We start from the raw sequence: 20,006 nt of genomic DNA, 5'->3' as shown, positions 1-20,006 counted from the left end.
GTGGCGTCTTGAGGCCCCCGGGCACCGGCCCAATCGGCCCGGTGGTAAATCCGGCCTCAGTGTGTGAATGCTTATCTCAAAAGGACAGCTAGCATGCTCTGTCTGGAAAGACGGCACATGTAGGTGCTAGCATACAGAAAAACTGTTCAACTGTTAAGTGCTTTTCAAGTAGTTAACGCTATATTGTCCACAAGCATTCACAGACATATTCCCTCCTTGGAAATCCTCCGTTGCTGTGAGGAATTTCCCATAATGCTGCGCTACAACTACTCGAAGCAGGTACGGCTTTTAACAGTAGATGGCGTAGTTGTGCCAATTTAGTAGAATTTAACCTGAACCCATTCAACTATATATATATATATATATATATATATATATATATATATATATAAATCTCAGGAAATTGTGTAGGCCTACATGATGTTTTTAGCTCAGTTATTAGAACAGCTGACTGACCAAAATATTGGTGTTTCTTACCAAGACTTACTTTGATACAACTTCCAGTGCTCTTTACCAAGATATTTGCATTACAAATAGAACTGTTTATGTCACTATGAAGCCACAAAGAAAAGACGAAAAGAAAAACACATTTATACAGTGTGAAAATGTGCTTTTATATGATTCCAGATTACATAGCAGGCAGGTTTATTGTAATTCACACTGACATTTAAAGATGACTTGCAAAGCATTCAATTTAACAAAGCTTTGTGATGTCATGTGAAGATATCATTTCATCATGAGCTCCAAACTTTTTCAGTTACGGTTCTGGTTAACTCCAGTTTGCCACCATCGGTCAGTTCAACACGGCACTTGTCGCACGTTCCCTGGATGTATGTCCCTGAGCTCCACTTGGGTTGGTCACTTTGGTTGTACATGACCAGGTTGCCGTCAGCCTGCATGATCACGCGGACAGCGTCTGATCCATCAGTGCCTGTGGCCCACACAACCTTGTCGCCATAGACGACAAAGTTACCATCACCCTGCAGGCAGAAACAGAGAAATTTTTTCATACCAAAATATAGACTGAGCATTTCATTTTAGAATTACTCACCTGAAAGATAGCCTTATACTTCCCGTTGTTGGATATCAGAAATTGGTCCTTAAGGAGCTGCTCATTTTTAGACAAGAAGTTCTTACTCATGATTCTGAAAGAGAAGCAACTAAATCGGTGATGTTGCATTGACACCATGTGTGTGTGTTATTTCTGTATTGTTTTTATATAATTTGTCTACCTCAGTTCATCACCACAATAAGCCTGATGTACCTATTATAAGCAGATTTAACAGCATCGTGCAACGACTCTGCGTTAAACTACTCTTGCTCAGTAATCTACATATGAATCCATCAGAGTACTTACAGTCTGGAATGTCACACCAGTCAGTCTGTGAGCAGAAGTGAAGGAAGTGAAATTCACATCTTCTTTATATCATCTGATCTGGGGATGGCAAGGGACTAGCAGATGACGTGACATTCTTATCTGGAAGTCCTGACTCCCATTTCGCGAAAATTGCAAATTCTACCTTACAGTAACAAAGACAAAGCACAGGTTACATGAATCTTTTCATATTTATTCAGAAGCTTTTGCACTCTGCTCCATTGTACTATTGTGCAACTGTTTACACATTGCATTTTTTTTTTTCAAAATATACTGTAGATACTTTTTTCCCCCTATATTTATATCTTTAAATAGTAAAGAGGTTACTTCTACAAACAAAACACACAAAGAAGAGAAAGAGTAATTCATGCCTACATATGTGTGTGTGTTGACAAAGCAGAGATAACATTAAATGAGAAAAGTTGATCTACAGGAGAATAAATATTTGAAAGCGCTACAGAACGCCTGACTGCATTATATCCCATTATGTTTTTTAAATTTTGAATTGCCACCTGTGTTTTCCTTTGCATAAATAAGGACATTTCCACCATTTATTGATGCAGAAAAACTCACCAGAATGCAGGAAGTGTTTAAAGCTCAGAATATCCTAATCCCAGATCCCCGCTTCATGTGTGTCCCCCCCCACCAGTGTTCAAGGTCGAGGTCAAGGTCTTCATTATCCCCGAGGGGCAATTTGTGGAACAGCCCGCAGCTATCACATACAATCATTACAAAACAAAACAACAATACAGTAAGGATTAACCATATAGCAGCAGCAACAAATTAGTTTTTTAATCTGTTAGTCCTGCATCTGGGAAAGCTGTACCTGGACCAGACGGAAGCAACTGAAATACCTGTGACAGGCTTATATTTCTTTACAAAAGAAATACAAGCACTGGTTGACTTTCTTATACACCGTGTTGACATGAGACCCAAAGGTCCAAAAAGGAGTCTGTCGTCCAAGACAAGTGTATTTTTTTGCAGCATTTATGGTTAAAAATGAGGCTGGGGGGTCATCTAGCTCACCCAGTAAGAGTGTTCGCCCCATGTTGTCTGAGTCCTGCAGCGGCGTGGGTTCAAATCCAACCTGCTGCCCTTTGCTGTGTGTCGTCCCCCGTCTCTCTCCCCCTTTCCAGTCTATCCACTATCACTATATATTAAAGGGAAAAGACCCCCAAAACATAATCTTAAAAATAAATGAGGCTCTACACCAGTTAGTAAAATCATCAATAACAGGACACACATATGGAATTTGACTTTGATTTCTGTTGCTCTCAATGTATATAAAAAAGACATACAGCTGAAACATAGACAGCAAAGCTGAACAAGGTAAATCTGCTCACTTCAATGATACATTAATTCATTTCTTATTATGTATAAACCCCTTTAGTTGTTTTTGTTAGTGGGAGTATTTTATGTGTTTGTGTGCATGTAGCCTACCAAAGTGTGTCATGTCAAGCTTTTGTTAATTATTCATCCTTTTGCAAAGACAAGAGATTTAAGTGTAAGGATTTGTTTGTTTTTGTTTTTTGTTGCTTTTAGAGGAAAACGTTTTGTTAGAATTAAACGCATTATTAACACAAATAAAGGCGTTTCGCACTCTTTGTACTTGTACTCTGCACAATGACAATAATGTTGAATCTAATCAGATCTAATCTAATGATTAATCACATAACAATTTTTTTTCTTTTTTCCCTTTATTAGTGCAATGCCACAGCTTCAGGGTACGGGGATCGGAGACTCCAAGTAAGTGGAATTTATGGAACGGAACTCGGCTGGTTTATGAACTGAGAGGCTGATGAGATAATAAAATGCAGGTGAGGGGGTGTGTAAGAAAGGCAGCAGATGCACAGCAGATGAGGGAGGTGAGAACAGGTGTGTGTGGATGATAGTCTTGTGATGGGGAAAGGAGGGAAAGTCTTAGGGCATCTGGTGGATGGATGGAAAATGGCAATGAAGGGCCTTGATCGAGTAAACAACAGCAAAGTCCATTATAGGGTCGAGCCCTATGAAATATAAACCATTTCTAGTTACAGTACCTACCAAGGACCAAACAGACAACAGACAGACTTTATGAATTTTGAAACCTATTTTTGTTATACTACTGGAGTAAGAATGCTGACAAACCTGCTGCATTTGAATCCATCCCCTAATAATGTGGGCTGCGCTAACTGCAATACACTTAGGAAAGCCATTTTCTGAATGTCATGTTCACCTTGTTCAGCTCTGTTGTCCGTGTTTCTGCTGTATTTACATTGAGAGCAACAGAAACCAAAGTCAAATTCCTTGTAGCCTATGTGTACACATCAGGGCCAGTTTTAACCAGCTATATTAGGGAGGGCTGGTAGAAACTACAGGTTGGCAACTTGGGCGGTTTGTAGTCCAGAGGTTAGAAAGACAGACTAGTAGCCCAAAGGTTGCTGGTTGAAATGACAGCTAACCTATGATGTGGTAGGTTTTGTTTCAACATTGGTGGGGAGTGGGGAGACATATAAAGTCAGGGGGTCTGGGGGTCATCCCCCATAAAATTCTGAGCATTAAACACTTCATTTCCTGCAATCTGATGCTAGTATTTGAGTGTACTATATGTACAATATGTCTGCTTTTAGTTTTTTTTTTCTTCATTCTTTTGTGTGACTTACAAAGAACTGATCAAAACACTTCATCTGTGTGTGTGTGTGTGTGTGTGTGTGTGTGTGTGTGTGTGTGTGTGTGTGTGTGTGTGTGTGTGTGTGTGTGTGTGTGTGTGTTCAAGTTCCGCTTGTTTTTCTGGATCCAAACTGCTTCCTCAAAGTCTTGATTCAGTACACATTTACTCTTCCTCCACTTTGTGTCTTTTGTTTGGGGAAGTCCCCTTTAAAATTTGCATGTTCACCTGCTCACCTCAAATTAGATCAGGATAAATCAAGGATCAAGGAAACTTTATTATCCCCGAGGGGCAATTTCATTTACAGTACCACACACCAGACAAGCAATGTATGAATCATAAAAACACAGGGAGACAGTAAAAAAACTAAAACAAATGGAGCATAACTTAAGCTCGGTTCAGACAGGACTGATTGGGCCTTCTAAACCGCGCTAGCCTGATACAGTGTGGTCAGCTTATTCAGGGCAATTTTGCTGCATTCCTTAACTACACACCCTGTAGCCTGTTCCTGTTTTGGCTGACAGTATCAATTGATAAAAGGTTAAGATTGATTCAATAAAATACAAGTAAAACATCTTCATAAAAGTGTTATCCACATTAAAAGCACATCGTATTTATAAAAAATGCATCCTGTGATGGGCTTTACTGCACACAGTCTGCAAAATCTGCCACTACAGGACAATGGTCAGCATCCCCACTGCTGAGAAGAGACACAATCACTGAATTATCTGCAAACGTTATGATGTGATGACTAGAACGCTGGATGCGGCACTCATTGGTGTACAACACAAATCAAAGAGGTGAAAGGACGCAACCTTGAGGAGAGCCAGTGGAGAAAAAGGGAATGTTAATTCATTTTAATTCATTAATAAACCTCTGGAATTTAATAGCTCAGATGTATTTCAGCAAGATTTCTGCAGATGAGGCAGTCGTGTGATGGGGAAAGGAGGGAAACGCTTAGGGCATCTTGGGCTTGGGGCTCGACTCTATCTGGTCTGCTGCTCTTTTGTAGCAAACTGCACAGTCCATCAGTGGCTGTGAAGTCATTAGAAAACATAAACAGCATGATGATGCTGTGCATAGATTTGAAATGAATGCTTCTCCTTTTGAAATTAACTCACTCTGTCATTCCTGAAAGGACATCTCTGAGGGTTTGACTCAGTCGTTCCTTTGGCACACGTGGTGGGTTTCAGGTAAAATTGGTGGTAGAGGTATCTCACACCGAATCCAGACTGCAAGAGAGCAGAGGGTCAGTTTAATACGAGCTACAAAATAGCAAAGTCAAGTCTGTGAACCTCCCTTATAGTCAGTGAGGATTAATGTTGTCATGTTGAAGCAAAATTATGCTTTGCAAAAAATATTGCAAATTGAATAAAGCTGCAAGATCTGAATATATATATAATATACTCTGTGTGTGTGTGTGTGTGTGTGTGTGTGTGTGTGTGTGTGTGTATATATATAGTCCAGCCATATCTAAAACATGAAAAGGGGGTGAAATCATCAAAGAGATCTTGTTTTCCTGCATTGTATCTTATGAAACACATCATTTATTAAAAACTGAAACACATTTTGGCCAGGAAACCTTTGCAGAGTGTACCCCTAATTTCGTATTGGTAAAGGCTCCATATCAATCAGTGTGCCCCAGTCTTTTGCCTTTGAAATAATAAAGCAACAACTAATGTGTTAGCATGCATCAACTACAACTCCCATGACTCTTAAACCCACTGTCAAAACCTCAAAGGAAAGAAACCTCCAAAAAAGTAAATGAAGGTGGGTACACCGTGCACACTGCAAGTAAACATATCCTAGACCAGCAGAAAGTGACATACACACAATGACAGTGAAAGATTCTGATTTGGATATCAGCTCATATTTGACTTGATTGCTTAATAACTGATAATATAATCTTGTGGGAGTTGAGGAGTTAAAACATATTGCTGATCTGCAGCCTTCTCATATCTCAGTGGTGGCTTTTCTCCAAGCCAACAACTGAAACCATGCATTCTGAAAACTCAAAATCAAAAATCAGAGTATCAGTTTGAAGAATGGTGGGAACCAGGATATCTTTTTCTTTAAACTGTACATGTGGTAAACATTCCAGCAAAGACGCACCTTATCTTTGGGCAAACCCTGCTAAAAAACATGTTGAAACTTAAAGATTCACAGTGCATTTGAATTGTAGCGGATGTGAAAACAAGAATGAACCAGAATTCCCTGAAGGCAGAGTGAGATTGCCAAACTCATGATGCAGATCCAAGAAGTAAAGGGAACTGAAAGCAGGACATATCTGAAACAGAACTTCAGTAATTTTCTTATATATTAAGATTACAATTAAATGTTTGTCAGTTTTAATTTGATACTTTTATTCTCTGCTGAGGACTTTCAGGAGAACGTTTGTTTAAAATCTGCTACTGTATGTTATCACTCCCCATTAATATTAACTGAAGCTGCTATAAATGGTTTAACACAGATAATAAAAAAAAAATAGAGATAGCCATCTTAATTATTCAGGCCAATAATTGATTGAAATAACCAGCTCATGGTAGATCAACTCAGAGTTTGTTAAACCCCCTTTTCTGAAACGGGCCACTGGAGTGTTTGAATATCTCGCAGCGTAGAGCTGTGGACGTAAAAAATGTGTTTTTGATCTCGATGGATCGAAGCCAGCTTGACGCAAATTTGTAATGACTGTATTTTGTTAAATAGATTTTTTATAGGTGGCTGTGATGTCGTGCTCACTTAGGCCTACAATCATATTCGCTGCAGTAGATATGAAATGAGACCTGAAAATCGCCAGTAATATGTTTGTGATTGTGTGACGAATCTGGTGAAAGAGGCAGGCAACGACTGCTGCTGTTAGGTTTACACAATATACGGAAAGCAAGATTTGGCGTTAACGAGGTAACTTCAGGTTCAACCCAGGGTTTTGTGTATCACGAAGGTGGATCACTTGTTACCGGGTTAAATCACCGTAGTGGGCTAATTTATGCTGAACACCTAAGCTGGTCGGGAGCAGGTTATGTTGGAGATCAGAGATCAACCGGCGTAAAAGCACCGCCTACTGACCAATCAATACTCGGTTGATAACAGCGTCACCGTTCTTAGAAGATCCGGAGCTCGGTGCGCTCATAAAAGTTAAAACATTTAGAGATCCACAACCCAGTTAACATTCCCTGATGTGTATCTTTATGAAAGATATAGATTTTCAGCGGACTATCTTTGTCAGCTTCTTGAGCCGTGTGTTGCCAAGGCGACACATGGGTTTGAATTATGTTTTTATATTTTTTATTTGCTCCCACAATCTTGCAATCAGATGCAACTGAAATAATAGAAAACGAAAGTTTATGGAAAGGACAAGTGTAATTATGGTCAGATCTTGTGCCTGACTGATGGGGAAGTGATATTGATAAGCCTTGTGATTTACGCATCTAGGGCGTCGGCTAGTTTTTGCCAGCTTTCCTTCCTGTTTTAGGAAGCAGCGACTGTATTGCGTTTTGCCTGTAAAATCGTGTCTGTGTTCTTCATGTTTATGTAGCCTAGAATTATAGTTCTAGAAGTATGCTCTTCTTCTGTAAGTGACTTTATGACTTTTGAAGCCTATTTTTGTTATACTATTGGAGAGTTTACACAAAGAATACTGACAAATCTGCTGCATTTTAATCTATCCCAAAATAATGTGGGTTTGGCTAACTGCAATACACTTACAGAATGAAAGCCATTTTCTGAATGTCCTCGGTCTCTAGGTTGGGGATGTAAAGTTTTATGAGGCTGTGATAATCCTAGAAGTCACAACAGGTCATTTTATCCAGTGAGGTCAACTTTCATAAAATGCTCTCACTACAATGATATGGCTTGGGACTAACATCCTCACACATGAATGTTATTGATCTCACTGAATCCACAAGAGTCTCAGCTTTCTTTCTTGTCTGATTGCAAGTCTTTCAAAGCATTCACCTTTGCCAAGTCATCATGCATTGAGTGTTTTCTTTTTTTTTCTTTTTTTAATCCTTTTAATTTTGGTGTTAACAAGTCTGCAAAATGTGTCTAAGGAGGGATTTAGCCTGTTGACATTTAAATATGACATTTCTATATCTCCTACCAGAAATACAGATGGAGAAAAGCATTACTTAATATTGAAAAAACATTTAACATGTTTTTTTTTTATGTGCAGCTGCTCCATGTAACCATACACAGGAATATGCGCGCAAGGTGAAGCATATGTAGATACTGTATAGAGCACAGTAAATTTAGTGTGATATCTTGTGGTGCCTTGTTGCAGTTGAAATCATTTCTTTTATTTGAACACTAACTTAAGTTCCTTCTTGGCACCAAACATGGTAAAGCAAGTCATTTACAGTTTTTCAGACACCCTGGTTGTTTTATAATGTACACAGACAACATTTTGAGTAACAAAAATGTACTCCTAAAACATTCATAGATTTTTATTCATTCAAATGAATGTCTGTTTCTAAAGCACAGACCACAGAAACTAAACTTTTCACTTGAAGGGAAACTCACCAAAACCTTTCAAGCAATCATGCCTTTGTTTTGTTTTCTGTTTATATTTTAGTTTATTAGAATGTTTCTAAAGTAAGACATATAAGTATAAAGTAGTACTAGTTTTGTTTGAGTGAAGTGTACTCATGTTCTCTGCTTTATCTCATTATTCTTTTTCTACTTTCTGTTTTTTCTGAACACAACCCCCCAAAAACTACTAGTGCTCTTTACCAAGACATCTACATCACAGTAAAACTGTTTAACATAACCAGTATAAAGTACCAAGTACAAAGAGAAGAGAAACACATTTATACATTGTGAAAATGTGTTTTTATTTGATTACAGATTACATGGCTGGCAGGTTTATTGTAATCCAAGCTGCAATCCAGAGATGATTTTCCTTTACATAGCATTCAATTACAATAGGCTTGTCATGTCATGACATCATTTCATGCCTCTGGAGTTAGCAGAGCTCCAAATTTCATCACTTTCCTTGTACACCACCAGTTTGCCATCGTTGGTCAGATGAATTTATTATATTTTATATAAAACAGAACAATCCCCTGAGAGACGCCAGTGGATGTTGACCTTGGGAAACATTTATCTTTTGCTCCTTCTGGTTCTTCCACCATCCCTGTCTCTGGCATTACAGAGTCACAGTTTAATGAAACTTCCACTTCTGATTTCACGGCCCCTCCTGCGTTTTTTTTTGCATCTAAGTAAAAAAGAAAACAATTAAAATATAAAAAATAAAACAAAGATTGTGCTAAGTAACCAAATAGTAACCATAATAGGTTAAGCCACAACCCTCAAGACAAAATAGATAATAATAATAATAATTATTATTATTATTATAATACACTTTATTTCTATAGCCCTTTTCTTAACAAGGTTACAAAGTGCTTTCCAGAAAAAAACAGCAGATAAAGAACACAACAGAGGACAATGAAGTAAAATAAAACAAACAGAGGTATCATATATATATATATACACTGTATATAATGATTTAAACAAAAATAATTAGAGCATCCTTGAGTGTAATTATTGCTTCTTATTCTGCCTTTTACTCTCTGCTGTTCCCCTGTTTCCCCATAAGACACACAAATATTCCACAATTATAACTATACACATTTTCACATTTTGAATCCAGATTTGACAGATGATGACATTCATCTCTCAATGCAAATCAAACTAGCTATTAGGCTAACTGACATAAAACCATGCCAATCTCTAGGTATGGTGAAGGGTATGTGATGATGTGGGGCTATTTTAATTCCAAAGACCAAGGGAACTTTATCAGGATGCATAGTATCCTGGATCCATGAAATAACTGGCCTTTAAAAATAAAAATCTGCCTGCCTCTATGGGAATTTAACATAGGGGTGTACTGACTTTTGTTGCCAGCGGTTTAGACATTAATGGCTTTGTGTTGAGTTATTTTGAGGGGACTGCACATTTACACTGTTATACAAGCTGTAAACTCAATACTTTACATTGTAGCAAAGTGTAATTTCTTCAGTGTTGTCCCATTAAAAGATATAATGAAATATTTACTAAAATGTGAGTGGTGTACTCACTTTTGTGAGATACTGTATGTATATATATATATATATATATATATATATATATATATATATATATATATAGATAGATAGATAGATAGATAGATAGATAGATAGATAGATAGATAGATAGATAGATATAGTTCAGTCATATGAAAAGGGAGGTGAAGTCATCAAAGAGATCTTGTTTTCCTGCATTGTATCTTATGAAACACATCATTTGTTAAAAACTGAAACACATTTTGGCCAGGAAACCTTTGCAGAGTGTACCCCTAATTTCATATTGGTAAAGGCTCCATATCAATTAGTGTGCCCCAGTCATTTTGCCTTTGAAATAATAAAGTAACAACTAATTTGTTAGCATGCATCAACTACAACTCCCATGATTCTTAAATCCACTGTCAAAACCTCAAAGGAAAGAAACCTCCATGATTCCAAAATGAAGGTGGGTACACAGTGCACACTGCAAGTAAACATATCCTAGACCAGCAGAAAGTGACATACACACAATGACAGTGAAAGATTCTGATTTGGATATCAGCTCATATTTGACTTGATTGCTTAATAACTGATAATACAATCTTGTTCAGGAGTTAAAACATATTGCTGATCTCCAGCCTTCTTATATCTCAGTGGTGGCTTTTCTCCAAGCCAACAACTGAAACCATGCATTATGAAAAAACAGTTTGAAGAATGGTGGGAACCAGGATGTCTTTTTCTTTAAACTGTGGTAAACATTCCAGCAAAGACACATTATTTTTTGTCAAACCCTGCTAAAAAACATGTTGAAACTTAAAGATTCACAGTGCATTTGAATTGTAGCGGATGTGAAAACAAGAATGAACCAGAATTCCCTGAAGGCAGAGTGAGAGTGCCAAACTCATGATGCAGATCCAAGAAGTAAAGGGAACTGAAAGAAGTACATATTTGAAACAGAACTTCAGTCATTTTCTTATATATTAAGATTACAATTAGATCTGCTGCATTTTAATCTATCCCATAATAATGTGGGCTGCGCTACAGTAACTGCAGTACACGTAGGAGAGCCATTTTCTGAATGTCCTCGGTCTCTAGGTTGGGGATGTAAAGTTTTATGAGGCTGTGATAATCCTAGAAGTCACAAAAGGTAATTTTATCCAGTGAGGTCAACTTTCATAAAATGCTCTCACTACAATGATATGGCTTGGGACTAACATCCTCACACATGAATGTTATTGATCTCATTGAATCCACAAGAGTCTCAGCTGTCATACTCAATTAAAGTTGACCTGTTTCTACTAGAACATGTTTAAATGTTTTAATATTCAAACAAAACACTTTATTTTTCTCATACTGGCCATAGCTATAGAATAGAATAGAATAGAATACACTTTATTGTCCCCGAGGGGGAAATTTGTCTTGGACACAGTGCCACATCCGTTGCTTCACAACACAAACAATATGTAACATAAAAACATTCTCAAATTAAAAAAATAAAATACAATACAGTAGGATAAAATCTACATTAAGTGAGATCAGCAGAGCGTCCTAAGACACAAGGACACAAAAGAAGGACACACATGACAGCACAACATCCTGAGAATTAACGGTAGGCTAATAATTAAAGTGCAAAGTGCAAAAAGGGCTGGTATATTTACTGCACCCTGCTCTGCTGGGCTAAGATTTACTACTGGAGTTCAGCAGCTTAACGGAAGTTACGCCACTGCACCTGTATCTCTCAGTTGTCTCTCAATTTCGGTTTCATAATCTGATACATCCTGTAGCACAACCACCCCTCCTTTATCAGCTGGTTTTATAATGAGATTCTTGTCTGATTGCAAGTCTTTCAAAGCGTCTCTCTTCAGCTTTGTCATGTTATCATGCATTGAGTGTTTTCTTTGTTTTTAAAATTTCAATGTTGGTGTTAACAAGTCTGCAAAATGTGGAGGGATTTTGCCTGTTGGCATTTAAATCTGATATTTTTATATCTCTTATCAGAAATTCAGATGGAGAGAAGCATTACTTAATATTGAAAAAAAAACATTTTACGTGCAGCTGCACCATACAACCATACACAGGAATATGCATGCAAGGTGAAACATATGTAGATACTGTATAGAGCACAGTAAGTTTAGACATCTTGTGGTGCCTTGTTGCAGTTGAAATCATTTATTTTATTTGAACACTAACTTAAGTTACTTCTTGGCACCAAACATGGTAAAGCAAGTCATTTACAGTTTTTCAGACACCATGGTTGTTTTATAATGTACACAGACAACATTTTGAGTAACAAAAATGTCCGTACTCCTGAAACATTCATAGATTTGTATTCATTCAAAGATTGTTTTTCAGTTGATCAGTGTATTCACATAAAACATTATCACTGAGTATGTCTGGCTCTTGCAGAGAAATGTTAATCTTCTGCAGATACAGTAATCTGAATAGTTATAATTATACATTTGATAAGCAAACACCTTCAGCTCATCTTTCTTTATGGTTGCTGTAGATGGTGGTTCAACTGACATGCAACAAGAAAATGTTTGTATTCTGGACGGAAGTGAATCAGATGTATGTATTTTGTGCATAAGTAAATAAATGAATGTCTGTTTCTAAAGCACAGACCACAGAAACTAAACTTTTCACTTGAAGGGAAACTCACCAAACCCTTTTAAGGGATCATGCCTTTGTTTTGTTTTCTGTTTATATTTTAGTTTATTAGAATGTTTCTAAAGTAAGACATATAAGTATAACTTATTACTAGTTTTGTTTGAATGAAGTGCACTCATGTTCTCTACAAGTGTCTGAAGCCCACAGGCTTCCAGCCGTAGATGACAAAGTTACCATCATCCTGCCGGCAGAAACAGAGACATTTGATTGCTATCAGAGTGTGCATCTTCAAACATTTACTTTTTACACTGACCAGTGAATATGTATAATACATCCTTATACTGTAAATGTCCGGGGTGCACAAATATTCAGAGTTACTCACCTGGAAGACAGCCTTATACTCCCCGTTGTTGGAGTACAGAAAGTCTCCCTTGCGAAACTCATCGTTTTTGGACAAGAAGTTCCTACTCATGATTCTGAAATGAAAAGAAAGTCTTTGCTGTGTCTATCTAACACTGAAAATAAATTGAAAACGTGTTTTGTGCGTTGGTTTCCCAATATGAACAGTAGTTATTTTCCCCCTTGTTTATAGCCACAATAAGTCTTATGCACCAATTATAAACTTAAAGTAAACAGCACAGATTTAACATCAAACTGTAATAACTCCTTCATGCATGAAACTACTCTTGCACAGAAATGTATGAATCCCAGAGATGGGAAGTAACGAAGTACAAATACTTCGTTACAGTACTCAAGTAGATTTTTCAGATATTTTTACTTTACTATTTATTTTTGTGGCGACTTTTTACTTTTACTCCTTACATTTTAAGAAGAATATCGGTACTTCCTACTCCTTACATTTTAGAAAATTGGCTCGTTACTTTAGTTTTGTACGAAAGGTCGTCTATCAGGAGTGATTGTGAGTGCATGTCGGAAAATAGCGCGGACACGCGTCTTACACCGCGAGCGGGCGCGCGCCACACAGAGAAAAAAGTGAGAGAAAAGAGGATAAATCAGTTGAGATCGTGTGTGTGCGTCCTTGAGAACTGTAAGTCGTATAACTTATGTTGTCAGTTCATTTAAGCCTGTTGTTGTATTGGTCTATATTTCTTGCAAACTTAAAGTAAGTTAGCTAGTGATTTTGTTGTTTGTGTTAACCTGTTAGCGTGCACGTTGCTTAATCTTATTAAAGCATCAAAAGAGAGAAGTTGACTCTGTCCGTGTTTTAGACACACCTTGGGCGAAGTTGGAAACCAGAATCAGCTTTAAATACAGTCCTAATCTAGTCCTAACTAACATGTTTCAAATAATTTCACTGGAGTTACTGTTATTATTTTTCGCATCATCAATACCGAATTCAATCTAATTGGATCTAATACTTTACGTTGCACTTGATGCACCGACTCGACAGATTCGGCGGCATTCATTTGTGGCAAATCATTGTGGCTTGATGGTGGTAACGTTAGCACTAGTAGTATGGATGTTTGTTTGTTGTTGTTGTTTAGTAATTCATATTGAATCCTTTATTTTCATTCCAGAAGCCATATTTGAGCACACACACACACACACACACACACACACACACACACACACACACACACACACACACACACACACATACATGTAGATTCCTTTTAAATGTTAAGGGGAAGATTAAAAACGAGAAACTGGATCTGTGAATTCTATCTTACTACTCAGTCAGAATCTTATTAACTTGGAGTCCCAGTCTCTGTCCCAATAATCACAATAATCATATATGTGATGTTTTAGGCCTATTGGCAGACATCCATTTAAAATGTAGGCAATGGCATAAAAAGAGTCCACTGAAGTTTCTCAGCTACCACTCTAGTTAGATTTGTGTGGTACAGGCAGCTTTTCATAAAAAATGGTATTCATTCGCAAGGCTACTTTTACTTTCATACTTTAAGTACATTTCCAAGCCTGTACTCTGTTACTTTTACTTGAGTAAAGAAGTTAAATCAGTACTTCTACTTGTATTTTAACAAAAATATCTGTACTTCTACTTGAGTGCGGGATGTGAGTACTTTTGCCATCTCTGATGAATCCATCCATTGATGTACCTATTATAAGCAGATTTAACGACTCTGCGTTAAACTACTCTTGCTCAGTAATCTACATATGAATCTTTAGAGTACTTACAGTCTGGAATGTCACACCAGTCAGTCTGTGAGCAGAAGTGAAGGAAGTGAAATTCACATCTTCTTTATATCATCTGATCTGGGGATGGCAAGGGACTAGCAGATTATGTGACATTCTTATCTGGAAGTCCTGACTCACATTTCCCTAGAATTCCAAATTCTACCTTACAGTAACAAAGACAAAGCACAGGTTACATTAATCATTTCATATTTATTCAGCAGCCTTTGCACTCTGCTCCATTGTACTATTGTGCAACTGTTTACACATTGCCTTTTTTTTTTTTACATATATTTATATCTGTAAAAAGTAGTTAAAGAGGTTACTGCTACAAACAAAACACACAAAGAAGAGAAAGTAATTCATGCCTACATGTGTGTGTTGACTCAGCAGAGATAACATTAAATGAGAAAAGTTGATCTACAGGTGAATAAATATTTGACAGACTGCATTATATCCCAATTTTGAATTGCCACCTGTGTTTTCCTTTGCATAAATAAAGATATTTCCACCATTTATTGATGCAGAAAAATTCCCTAGAATACAGGACATGAAGTGTTTAAAGCTCAGAATATCCTAACCCTAACCCCAGACTCCCGCTTCATGTGTGTCCCCCCCCACCAGTGTTCAAGGTCAAGGTCAAGGTCATGGTAGTCTTCATTATCCCCGAGGGGCAATTTGTGGAACAGCCCGCAGCTATCACATACAATCATTATAAAAGAAAACAACACCAATACAGTAAGGATTAACTATTAATTATTAATTATTAGTTTTTTAATCTGTTAGTCCTGCATCTGGGAAAGCTTTACCTGCGACCAGACGGGAGCAACTGAAATACCTGTGACAGAGGGTGGTTGTGGTCTGTCAAGATTGACTCCACCTTCTTAAAAACTATCGCTTTAATAAATTGGAGAGATCGCTCAGAGCAGTGCCTGCAATTTTTCCAAACACAATCCCGTCAGTTCTTCTCCTTTTGGCTCTAAACTGTACCAACTTAAAGAAAGGTAAAAGTAAGAAATAATTCCCATCAGAGTACATCAATGTTAAAACTTTAGAGCTTACAAAATACAAGCACTGGTTGGCTTTCTTAGACATCGTGTTGACATGCAGTCGTGTGATGGGGAAAGAAGGGAAAGTCTTAGGGCATCTGGTGGATGGATGGAAAATGGCAATGAAGGGCCTTGATCAACAACAGCAAAGTCCATTATAGGTTATCCGTATGAAATAGGATGATCATGAAATCATGATCTGATGCATCCTGTAGCACAACCACCCCTCCTTTACCAGCTGGTTTTATAATGAGATTCTTGTCTGATTGCAAGTCTCTTTGTTTTTAAAAAATCCTTTTCATTTTAGTGTTAACAAGTCTGCAAAATGTGTCTAAGGAGGGATTTAGCCTTTTGGCATTTAAATCTGACATTTTAAAGTCTCCGTCCAGAAAATTAGCATGGAGAGAAGCATTACTTAATATTAAAAGAACATTTTACATTTAACATGTTTTTTTAATGTGCAGCTGTTCCATGTAACCATTCACAGGAATATCCATGCAAGGTGAAGCATATGTAGATACAGACTGCAGTAAGATTAGTGTGACATCTTGTGGTGCTTTGTTGCATTTGCAATCATTTCTTTCATTTGAACCAACTCAAGTTACTCCTTGGCACCAAACACGGTAAAGCAATTTATATATATATTAATTTTAGGAAATTGTGTAGGCCTACTTAATGTTGTTTTTAGCTCAGTTATTAGAACAGCTGACTGACCAAAATATTGGTGTTTCTTACCAAGACTTACTTTGATACAACTTCCAGTGCTCTTTACCAAGATATTTGCATTACAAATAGAACAGTTTATGTCACTATGATTCCACAAAGAAAAGAACAAAGAAAGGAAAAACACATTTATACAGTGTGAAAATGTGCTTTTATATGATTCCAGATTACATAGCAGGCAGGTTTATTGTAATTCACACGGCATTCAAAGATGACTTGCAAAGCATTCAATTTAACAAAGCTTTGTGATGTCATGTGAAGATATAATTTCATCATGAGTGCCAAACTTTTTCAGTTACGGTTCTGGTTAACTCCAGTTTGCCACCATCGGTCAGTTCAACACGGCACTTGTCACACGTTCCCTTGATGTATGTCCCTGAGCTCCACTTGGGTTGGTTACTTTGGTTGTACATGACCAGGTTGCCGTCAGCCTGCATGATCACGCGGACAGCGTCTGATCCATTAGTGCCTGTGGCCCACACAGCCTTGTGTGGGCTATTGGCACAGGCATAGACGACAAAGTTACCATCATCCTGTAGGCAGAAACAGAGACATTTTTTTTTTTTTCATAGATATGAAAGGGGGAGAGAGATGGGGAATGACACGCAGCAAAGGGCAGCATGTCGGATTCGAACACTACGCCGCTACAGGACTCAGCCAACATGGGGCGACCGCTCTTACTGGGTGAGCTAGAGGCCTCCCCAGAGACTTTTAAAAGACATCCAAACAATATCATACCAAAATATAGAGTGAGCATTTCATTTTAGAGAGTTACTCACCTGGAAGATAGCCTTATACTGCCTGCTGTTGGACATCAGAAATTGGCCCATATGGAGCTGATCATTTATAGACAAGAAGTTCTTAGTCATGATTCTGAAAGAGACAAACAACTAAATCAGTGATGTTGCATTGACACCATGTGTGTGTTTTTGGAATTTGTTTTGTGCTGCACCAGTAATTTGTAACTGAATAGTAACTCTACTTTTGCTTCTTACATTGAAAATGAAAAATTAATTTGTAATGATCCACCTCAGTTCATAACTACAATGAGCCTGATGTCCCAATTATAAACAGATTGAAGCATCCTGTAATGACTCTGCGTCAAACTACTATTGCTCAGAAATGTATTATCTATTATAAACAGATAAATAAACCAATAATAATTTATAATAAATTAAATAAGTAATTATATTAAATAAATAAACTACTCTTGCTCAGTAATGTATGAATCCATCAGAGTACTTACAGTCTTGAATGTCACACCTGTCAGTCTGTGAGAAGAAGTGAAGGAGGTGAAATTCCCTTCTTCTTTATATCATCTGATCCGGGGTAGGAAAGGGAGTGGCAGACAACATACATTAAATTCCTATTCATGTATTCACAAGCCCCATGTCCCAATTGCAAATTCTACCTTTAAATTAACCTGTTACATTAATCATTTCATATTTATAAATTGGCCTTATTATACTGTTTACAATTTTCATTTTTTATCATATCATATTTATACACAATGAAGGGCCTTGATGGAGTAAACAACAGCAAAGTCCATTATAGGATCGAGCCGTCAAATAAGAACCATTTACAGTACCTACAGGACCAAACAACAGACAACTGACAGACTTTACGAATTTTGAAACCTATTTTTGTTATACTATTGGAGTAGAGTTTACAAAAAGAATGCTGACAAATCGGCTGCATTTGAATCTATCCCAAAATAACGTGGGCTGCGCTAACTGCAATAAAATTACAGAATGTAAGCCATTTCCCGAATGTTCTATGTCTCTAGGTTGGGGATGTAAAGTTTTATGAGGCTATGATAATCCTAGAAGTCACAACAGGTCATTTTATACAGCGAGGTCAAGTTTCATAAAATGCTCTCACTACAATGATATGGCTACTATTGGGACTAACATCCTCACACATGAATGTTATTGATCTCATTGAATCCACAAGAGTCTCAGCTGTCATACTCAATTAAAGTTGACCTGTTTCTACTAGAACATGTTTAGATGTTTTAATATTCAAACAAAACATTTTATTTGTATCTGTCAGTTGTCTCTCAATTTCGGTGATCTGATACATCAGATCACTAGGGTCCACACCGGAAAAAGAGAATCACACCAAGGGCCAGACATGTAGAGTTTATTGACATGCTTTTGTTACTGCATGTCACTTTTTTTTAACATTTTGAGAGCTTTTTTCCTCATTTTTGTTCCGACGTTTTTGTTCCGACATTTTTGTGGCTTTCTCAGACATTTGTCACCTTTTTGTAAATTTGTTGCTTTTTCACAACATTTTTGTACGCCTTTTTTGTTGACATGAAGCCCTACAAAAGTCATCAAAAGAGTTCCTTCTGGGGGAATTTCTGAGTCTCAGAGTTGGCAAATCTGCCATATTCTGTTTTGAATGTCATGTAATTGCAGTTTAAAAAACACTTTCCTGTGTTTTTGGTTTGGTGCACAATTAGGTAGGCCAAAATGTATTGTGAACCCAAATTGATATACGGGCCGGATCTAAATCTACAAGGGGCCGGATTTGGCCCGCGGGCCTTGAGTTTGACACATGTGCGATACATACTGTAGCGCAACCACCCCTCCTTTATCAACTGGTTTTATAATGAGATTCTTGTCTGATTGCAAGTCTTTCAAAGTCTTTGTCATGTTATCATGCATTGAGTGTTTTCTTTGTTTTTAAATTTCAATGTTTCTGTTAACAAGTCTGCAAAATGTGTCTAAGGAAGGATTTTGCCTGTGGGCATTTAAATCTGATATTTTCATATCTCTGTCCAGAAATTCAGATGGAGAGAAGCATTACTTAATATTGAAAAAAACATTTAACAGGTTTTTTTTATGTGCAGCTGCTCCATGTAAACATACACAGGAATATGCATTCAAGGTGAAGCATATGTAGAACTCAAGTTCCTTCTTGGCACCAAACATGGTAAAGCAAGTCATTTAAAGTTTTTCAGACACCATGGTTGTTTTATAATGTACACAGACAACATTTTGAGTAACAAAAATCTCCGTACTCCTGAAACATTCATAGATTTTTATTCATTCAAACATTGTTCTTCAGTTGATCAGTGTATTCACATAAAACATTACCACTGAGTATGTCTGGCTCTTGCAGAGAAATGTTAATCTTCTGCAGTTACAGTAATCTGAATAGTTATAATTATACATTTGATAAGCAAACACCTTCAGCTCATCTTTCTTTATGGTTGCTGTAGATGGTGGTTCAACTGACATAAAGCACAGACCACAGAAAGTAAATTTTTCACTTGAAGGGAAACTCACCAAACCCTTTTAAGCGATCGTGCCTTGGTTTTGTTTTCTGTTTATATTTTAGTTTATTAGAATGTTTCTAAAGTAAGACATATAAGTATAAAGTAGTACTAGTTTTGTTTGAGT

The 20,006-nt window shown here is 37.2% G+C and overlaps 2 protein-coding genes and 2 long non-coding RNA genes across 4 annotated transcripts in view; 1 reads left to right on the top strand and 3 right to left on the bottom strand.

The window, feature by feature from the left end:
* Positions 1 to 593: 593 nt before the first annotated feature.
* Positions 594 to 1,420, bottom strand: LOC120551914 (mannose-specific lectin-like). The gene is made up of 3 exons (XM_039789498.1): positions 1,358 to 1,420; positions 1,052 to 1,145; positions 594 to 980 (listed from the first exon to the last, which is right to left on the bottom strand). The coding sequence occupies exons 2-3, from the start codon at positions 1,139 to 1,141 to the stop codon at positions 735 to 737; spliced, it is 336 nt and encodes a 111-aa protein (XP_039645432.1). The 5' UTR covers positions 1,142 to 1,145; positions 1,358 to 1,420; the 3' UTR covers positions 594 to 734.
* Positions 1,421 to 8,830: 7,410 nt separating this feature from the next.
* On the bottom strand, positions 8,831 to 14,872 carry LOC120551912. Its single transcript, XR_005637930.1, has 3 exons — positions 14,828 to 14,872; positions 13,050 to 13,143; positions 8,831 to 9,234 (listed from the first exon to the last, which is right to left on the bottom strand). It is a non-coding gene; the product is annotated as an uncharacterized LOC120551912 (long non-coding RNA).
* LOC120551913 overlaps positions 13,659 to 20,006 on the top strand; it is a 29,446-nt gene continuing 23,098 nt past the window's right edge. The window contains exons 1-2 of the long non-coding RNA XR_005637931.1: positions 13,659 to 13,715; positions 17,169 to 17,280. This is a non-coding gene — a long non-coding RNA (uncharacterized LOC120551913). The remainder of the gene's footprint in view (positions 13,716 to 17,168; positions 17,281 to 20,006) is intronic.
* LOC120551911 (mannose-specific lectin-like) lies at positions 16,729 to 17,908 on the bottom strand. The gene is made up of 3 exons (XM_039789497.1): positions 17,843 to 17,908; positions 17,376 to 17,469; positions 16,729 to 17,129 (listed from the first exon to the last, which is right to left on the bottom strand). Exons 2-3 carry the CDS (start codon positions 17,463 to 17,465, stop codon positions 16,869 to 16,871), a joined length of 351 nt encoding a protein of 116 aa, XP_039645431.1. The 5' UTR covers positions 17,466 to 17,469; positions 17,843 to 17,908; the 3' UTR covers positions 16,729 to 16,868.

Source organism: Perca fluviatilis, chromosome 22, assembly GCF_010015445.1.
Source record: "Perca fluviatilis chromosome 22, GENO_Pfluv_1.0, whole genome shotgun sequence".
Lineage (NCBI taxonomy): Eukaryota > Metazoa > Chordata > Actinopteri > Perciformes > Percidae > Perca > Perca fluviatilis.
This window is presented reverse-complemented; position numbering and strand designations above follow the sequence as displayed.